We start from the raw sequence: 8,296 nt of genomic DNA, 5'->3' as shown, positions 1-8,296 counted from the left end.
TAATTCCAAGAACAGGATGAGCTACAACCTTATGCGTGGAAAGGCAGAACTATAATTACACCGGGCTCTAAAACACCAGTACACAACCTAGTGAAACAAAAAAAAAAGGGGCTGCAAATACTACATGCTAGCAGAATACTGCATCTTGATCACACCTGAAAAACACATATGAAGGCAAAATACTGAACTGGAAAGTTATCTCAAGAAGTCAGACTCAGCATGCAGCAATACTAGAAAAATTGAAACTCACAGGCAAAATATCACAGATGCACATTTCCAAAAGCTGACATTCCAATTAATAAATTCTGCATAAAAAAATGTTTTCTACCTTTGCTGTCTGAGCATTTAGTTTTTCTATTAGCTTTGGTCCCAGTGTCTTCTGTTTTATGCAGTGTCTTCTTTCCATTTGATATTTTTTCTCTCACCAAGCCCACCATCCTTCTGTGTCCTTATGCGTCCTGTCTACCATCTGTAGCCCTGTCCCTATCCTTTCTCCAGTTTCAGTATCTGCCCTCAAAGTGTTGCGATCCAGCCCTTAAATTCAGCAGTTTTCCCTCCATCCATATCCAGCATTTCTCCTCACTCCCCTCCATCCATGTGCATCTACTTCCTCTGTCTTCCCTCCCCTCCATCCATATCCAGCATTTCTCCTCTCTTCCTTCCATTCGTGTGCATCTCCTTCCTTTGTCTTTCTTTCCTTCCCTCCATCCTTGTCAAACATTTCCCCTCTCTTCCCTGCCCTCCACTCCATCCATGTCCAGCATTTCTCCTCTCTTCCCTCCCCTCCATCCATGTACATCTCCTTCCTGACTTCCCTCCCCTCCATCCATCATCCAACAACTCTCCATTCTTCCCTGCTCTCTCCTCCATCCATATCCAGCAAAATTCCTCTCTCCCCTGCCCTCCCCTCCATCCATGTCCAGGAACTCTCCATTCTCCCCTGCCCTCTCCTCCATCCACCCCTATCCTGCAAATTTCATCTCTCCCCTGCTCCCATTCATCCATGCATGCCCAGCAATTCTCCTCTCCTCTGCCCTCCCCTCCATCCATCCATGTCCAGCAATTCTCCTCTCTCCCTGCCCTCCCCTCCATCAATCTCTTCTCTCCCCCTGCTCTCCACTTCTCTCCATGTCCAGCGATCTGTTCTCTCCCCCTGCCCTCCCCTCCTCTCCAGCGCTCTTCTCTCCCTCTGCCCTCCCCTTCTCTCCATGTCCAGCCATCTGTTCTCTCCCCCTGCCCTCACCTCTTCTCCATGTCCAGCCATCTGTTCTCTCCCCCTGCCCTCCCATCCATGTCCAGTGATTCTCCCTGCCCTCCCTCAGCTCCCCGACAGCCCTCCTCTCCATTCCTTCCTGCCCCCCCCCCCCACACGTTTAACCCTTTTACTCTCCGTGGCAGCGACATCAGTGACGAAGAATGCACTGCAGGCTCGCCTCCAGCTTCTCCCTTCCCTCTTCACACAGTGTCCTGCCCTCGTGGAAACAGGAAATGCATCATCGCAGAAGGCAGGACACTGTGTGAAGAGGGAAGGGAGAAGCTATTGCCGGAGGTGAGCCCGCAGTGCCTTTTTCATCACTGACGTCGCTGCGATGGAAAGTAAAAGGGTTAAAACACGCACACTAGGGGGGGGGAGGAACGGAAAGGAGGAGGGCTGCGAGCAGGAAGGAAGGCGGGACCGTCAGAGAGCTGCCTGGCTGCAGCCCTGCATTTGTGGGGGCAGCAGCCAGGGGAAAGTCACGGTAAGCCTCACCAAGCCTCTTACACGAGGCGCCTATGGCATTTAAATGAAGGTCATAGAAACAGCGAGCTTTCGCTTACCAGTGCGCGTGACATTTCTTCATCTGAATTTTTATGTGCCCATTATCGACTCGGGGACCACGACCTAGCAGTAACTGCCTTGTTTTGAAAAAGGAAAAGAAAATTCCGCACTTTTCGCTATGCATTGGTTTTAGGCCCCTTTTCACAATGAAATGGTCAGGAACTGAAAGAGTCCTTGTTTTCATTTGCATACACCTTCTGGTGCACGGCTCCTGTAAGAGGCACGATTGTGGAGCCCTACGAGCGTTCAGCAAGGATGCGAGGATGGGTTTACTACCCAAACAGGAACACATACAGCTAATACCCACTGTTCCGGGCATCTGGCACCCGCGCCCTTGTTCCACTAACTTTTCTGGTCCCTTTGAGGTTTATTTATTTTGGACATTGTGGTCTGCCTGGTGAGATCATGGCTCCCATCTCAATCATCAGTGAGCACCCTCTATGTTTAAGATCAGCCCAGAGTTGCCCTAGCTTGACTTCAGCTGCCTGGTGGCTGGAGATATGATAGAGGTCTAAAAAATCCTGAGTGGAGTGTAAAAAGGTGAAGGTGAATGGGCTGCTTACTTCAAAAATACAAAGACCAGGGGAACTGCCATGACTTGCTATCCTGCTTGGCCTCAGAAAAAAATGCTTTCTGACTATGGTCATTTTTGTATTTGTTTCTAATAATAAATAAATAAATAAATAAATTTGTTTCGAATAATAAATTAATAAAATAATTGCAGTTTTATGAGCGCTGTACTTGTTGGTTAAGCTGAATAGATGTACTCCAAGATATCTTCTTGGCCTCAGAACATCCTTGGCTCTAGTTTAGGATACATGTGCCTCTCCTTTCATTTACTATTGGCCCTTTTAGAGAAGTACAGCTCTATTATGTTTGTAATGATCTGAAGCACAAGATCTGAATGGAAAAGGACAAGATGAAAGCTAAACATAAATTCTGCCTGTAAAAATGGAACGAAAACACATTATCTAAACTGAGCTCTTAAACCTTTTCCCTGTCAAAGCCTTTTAAACTCCTGTAAAAACTAATATTAAGAAAATAAAAACAGAAAACAGAATAGAAATGAAAATCTTTATGCTATATCTAGGCAAAATTGCTTTTCATACCTAAATTAAATTTTAAAAAACTCAAAGCGCAGAAGGATTTGCTTAAGACTAATAGCTTCCTAAAAAATGTAGATTAAACAAATCACAAAAAGGGGCTGAAACATTAATTTTTTTAAATATTTTAATTAAACTATTTACAAAGCAAATACTTTTGTTCTTAATTCATTCACAGTTAGTCTAACAGCAATCCACACACTTCTTGATGACATTTTTAACATTTAATAGCTATACATTAATTTACATTTTTTTCTAATTATAAAGGTGATTTTTTTAAAAATATACAATGCAAGAATTTATGCATGTTTGGCCTTCAGCCACTGGTTTGTAAAAATTTGTTTTACAAAAACACTGCAGCACCTTTACAGTACCATGGAGTGTGGATTTCCAAGCAGCACTGGTGCCAACCTCAACAGTGCTCGCACTGGCATTTTCATTTGTCTGAATTTCAGCAGCAGCTCGGAGAAGCTTTCACTCCCTAAGAAAGCAGAGATGAGAAAAAGAAAATGCATCAAAGTGGTTACACGCTGGAAAACTAGTGCAAAAAATAACTAGACCATGATGAAACCTTCTTATTCTATACTGTATGGAAGAGTTTCAGACTTGTCTAGATACCACATAGATCTGCACATGGTTGTTACATATAGAAGATTTCCAAACTCTAGATTTGGCCATGCAACCTTACTGATGGCTTAGACTAATGGCTTGTGAATTCACTGCTTTAGTTGGTTCACATCCATGCCCTATGTACTTCACAGATACCTTGTCTCATCTATCAACACGCTGGAAACAAGGACTTTGTTGTGGGCATTGTGTAACAGTTTGTAAATGTAAAATAATTTGTAAGCTATATATTGCTTACAAACCACCAGAGGGAAGGTTAAAATAATAACAATGGAGGAGTCGGTGTGGTGGTGGAAAGAAATGATGAATTTTAATTTCTGAATCTGAAAAGTTTGAGTCAATGTGGAGAGACAACATTGCTGAATTCAACATGGTGATGTGAAAAGATGTGCCTGTGCCCTTCAAAGGTAAAATATTTTCCTTGTCCTATGCAACACTGAGGAGGTTCACTCAGAGCCAGTACCAGGGTATGGGTTCCCCTAGGTGAACTTTCAGCATTACACCCCTCCTCCTTCAATTAACTTTTAGACCCCTAGTCTACAAGCGCCTCCCCCCCAAGACTTCTTTAATAATTAAGGATCACACAAGCATCCTATCAAAAAGGATAAAGTTTGTGCTAAATGGGCTGTGTTGGCATTGCTGCACGGCTTAGTAAACGGGTAACTGTGGCTAATACTAACTTAAGAGATCACTTGGTCCCCTTTGCATAACCAAGGAGCAATGAAGTCACATAAGGAAACTTACTGCATGGGAACAAAAGATGTGGAGGTTGCTCTCTCTGTGGGGTGAACAAGCAGTCTGGAGAAGAGTTTAAATTAACACAGTTTTCAAACTGTAAAAGTGCTGGTGTCATTTATACAGGCATCTGCCCATGTGGACTTGTTTATGCTGGCAAAACTATAAGGCAATTTAATAAAAGGGGCACACCTTTTAATTAATAAATTTGTTAACAAAGTCTCCTTTTTGTTTTTTAAATAACCATAGTGTCTGCTCTTAAGTTTTCATTCCTTTTGGAATTTGCAGACCGCTTCACATTTTGTGTTTTGGGACTTTTTTTTTTTTTAACATAAAATATTTTGGTGATCTACTTTTTAACAGATTTCTCGGCTGCTTCTAAGTACTCCATGTTAGCAGTGTCTTAGCTATCTGCCAGTAAGTTGTCCTCTCATATTATGGCATTTTACATCCACCCTTCACTGTGCAACAATATGATTTCTTTTCTATTTTTTCTTCTATTCAACATATCACCACTGTTTTAAGTACGGTCCATATCATGAACGGTCTCTTTCATTGTTCTTGTTTCTATCCTTTTTTGGCAGCGGTAGTATCGGAGACACCATTTTTCCGCTAAGTTGACTCCTTATTTGTCTCTGTGTGACAACCCAGCCTTTCCTCCGGAGCGGGGTACTAGTGTCACTGCTTCACTTCTCTACCGTGAATAGATCTAGCTGAAGCTTCTGACACAGCAAGATACTTTTCCTAAGTGTGGTGCCCGGCCAGCTACTCTCAGGCACATGTTTTGGCATTGCGCTTCAGTGAACTGTTTCTTGAAATGCTTGTTGTCTGCCACAGAGACTTACTGGAATTGTATGGTGTACTATAACTCCTAGATAATATTTGGACATTATATATGTAGTGATCCTCTGCCGCCTGGCTTTAAGTGATTCTTTCAAAAAGCTGTTTTGTTCGGCCTGAAGGCAATTTTAATCTGATGGCTGCTCTCCACTGGACCGATAAAACAGTGGCATAGAATATTAATTTCTCACATGTGCACAGAATGGCAGAAAGTTCATAATTTTACTGATCCAGTTGGCAGGAAATTTCAGGAGGCATGGGAGAATTTTTGGCTATCTTTGCTGTCTGAAACACATATTTATCTGCTCAATATCTAAGGGGAAAATGTCTGTTGGACTTATATATGTTCACTATGGCATGGGTGGGTGGGAGGTGGGTGGGATAGGGATTACTTTGTTTTTGTTCAATGCACTATCACTGTTCCTGAAAGCTGCATTATAAATTGTTCTGTATGTTATTTTGTTTGGATAAACCTGAATAATGAGATTTAAACATTGTTCCTGTTTCTAGGTAATGACTTTAGGTCCCTTATGCTAACAATTCCTCTAACTTCTTTTTTTTTTTGTATCAATAAATTTTTATTCAGAATAAGAATGTACAAGGAACTATGGCATTATGTCCCCATAAGAATAACCAACAATGCATTGAGAAACCCTCCCCTGCTCTACTAATTTCATAGTGTAGAGAACATCATCTTGTTTACTGATCTCTCTCTATCTTCATATACTACAAGATAGTTGCACTCTTTTGTCATATTACATACACATTCTGTATGTAAGTATTTGGATTAGTTCATGATACCTTATTATGTGATTCACAGGTTGTTTTTGTAATTTCTTTTGAACATTGGATGCAATTCTTATGTCTTGCATCTTTAATTTTCTAGATTTAAGATTCTTTAAGGACATTGTGTGTTTCACTTCATATACATCTGTCAAGAAATGCCTAGCACACGCCTGGGGTTAACCCTGCAGCCACCTGGAGGGTCTGTCCCCAACACTGCTTAGGCCCGCCTGCACCTGGGCATGTGCTCCATACTAGCACCCTCCTCCCACTGACTGGGTCCCACTTGCCTCTGGGCTAGTCTCCCACTCTCAGGTTATTCCCCAGTGATTTTTAAGACACTGAGGCCACCAAAGTTTCTAGAAAGCACCTACAGACCCAAAAAACACAAACCAGGATTCTTAGTCAGTCCAGGATTGCAGAACTAATAAACTATAGGTTTATTACTATAAAAAAGCTGAACAGTGAACATTTGAAAAACCAGATGAAAAAGTACAGCAAGCAATAACAGATAGGATCAAAACTAAAACTACCTTGTTACCACCTGGGTAGCACCTGGGGAGTTCAAGAACTTAACTATTCACAAGCCTTGAACAGGATCTCAAGACAGAGATGTTTCTCCTCTGTACCCCCACACTGAGATTAAAGAAAGATCCGGTACCTCCAGGCTAGATTTGAAGACCAGTACCAATCAGTTGCACCTGATTACCAACAAAGATTGGTGATACAGACTGATACCTCAACCTATGGCATTGTGGCTGTACTCAGTCAAGTGAATAGCAAAGTAGAGGAGCACCCCATTGTGTACCTGAGTTGCATATGCTACCTCTCTCTGAAGGAGCTTGTGACTCAGGTACACAATGGGGTGTTCCTCTCCTTTGCTATTCACTTGACTGAGTACAGCCCCAATGCCATAGGTTGGTAATCAGTTGCAACTAATTAATACATGCATCCAGCTTTTCATACTTGAGTTCGCAAATGTGGAACGCTCTACCACTTGACCTGAAAATAATTCACAACCTAATTAACTTCTGTAAGGCACTGAAGACATCTCTCTTTAACATGACATACCATAATGACTCATAATTGGAACCATCATTTATTTCATAATCGGATTATTTTCTCCCTATATCGTATTGTCTAATTTCATTATGTAATCCACGTTCAATATGTGATACCGATTGTATGTAATCCATGTTAAATATGTGTTACCTGACTATTCATTATATCATCCATGTTCTATATGTATTACCAATTGTATCTGTATTCTGAAATGGCATAAGTCATGACGGAAAAATTGTAAGCCACATTGAGCCTGCAAATAGGTGGGAAAATGTGGGATACAAATGCAACAAACAAACAAACAAATAAATAAACTAGTACGGGAGCTGTAGCCAATGTAGTCTTTAATTTTTGGCAGGCCGCTTCACACTCTGGCGACCAGGTAATGATTCGGGGTAGTCCCTTTTAAGTCAGGTCAGTCAGGGTCTTGGCTACAATGCGGCACAAACGTTCTGTAGTACCCTGCTGTCCCAAGGAAGGCCAATACTTGCTTTTTGGTTTGGGGAGTGGGCCAATTCTGTATAGCTTCCATCTTTGCTGGTTCAGGCTTTAGCTGTCCACCTCCCACTCTGTGCCCTAAAAATTGCACTTCTGCCATTCCAATCTGACATTTGCTGGGTTTGATGGTCAGGCAGGCCTTCTGGATCCAATTCAACACCCCATTTAAATGGATCAGGTGGTCATCTCAAGTCTGACTGAGATGTCAGCAATGTCATCAAGATAAACCCTAGAAAGCTCCTGGAGTCCATCTAACAAACGATTCACCAAGCACTGAAATGTACCAGGGGCGTTTTTAATTCCAAATTCATACAGACCAAATGATGATTGCTCATGAGAAGCAGCTGTTAAGGGAATCTGCCAGTATCCTTGGTTAAGGTCCACTGTAGTCAAGTACTGGGCCCCAGCTAAGTGTCTAGCAACTCGTCCATCCAGGGCATCAGAAATGCATCAGATACAGTACATTCATTAAGCTTACTGTAATCCACACAGAAGCGGCTTCTCCTGTAGTTCTTAGGAACAAGGAGAAGCCCAGGGACTACGAGACTTCTTTATAACACCTAGAGCTAGCATCTGATCAATCTTATGCTTCATGTGCTTCTCCCACTTCAGCAGATATTCGATAGGCACTCTGCTTCAGCGGTTTATGGTCACTCGTGTCTACATTGTGATTAGCCAAATGAGCAATTCCTGGTTTAGTAGAAAACACATCAGCATACCAGGGGCGTAGCTACGGGTGGGCCTGGGTGGGCCCAGGCCCACCCAGTTTTCCTTCTCCTCCAATCAGTGCAAGCCAGCCTTTAGCCCCGCAGTCGAAAGAGCAGCTCTT

The 8,296-nt window shown here is 42.4% G+C and overlaps 1 protein-coding gene across 1 annotated transcript in view; it reads right to left on the bottom strand.

Moving 5' to 3' along the window:
• Nucleotides 1-3,090: 3,090 nt before the first annotated feature.
• ANAPC1 (anaphase promoting complex subunit 1) overlaps nucleotides 3,091-8,296 on the bottom strand; it is a gene marked incomplete in the record, with an annotated part of 281,392 nt that continues 276,186 nt past the window's right edge. The window contains 1 exon segment of the mRNA XM_030195933.1: nucleotides 3,091-3,403. Within this exon segment, the coding sequence (XP_030051793.1) occupies nucleotides 3,288-3,403 (116 nt within the window).

This window comes from Microcaecilia unicolor, chromosome 3 (assembly GCF_901765095.1).
Source record: "Microcaecilia unicolor chromosome 3, aMicUni1.1, whole genome shotgun sequence".
NCBI classification, from domain to species: Eukaryota; Metazoa; Chordata; class Amphibia; order Gymnophiona; family Siphonopidae; genus Microcaecilia; species Microcaecilia unicolor.
This window is presented reverse-complemented; position numbering and strand designations above follow the sequence as displayed.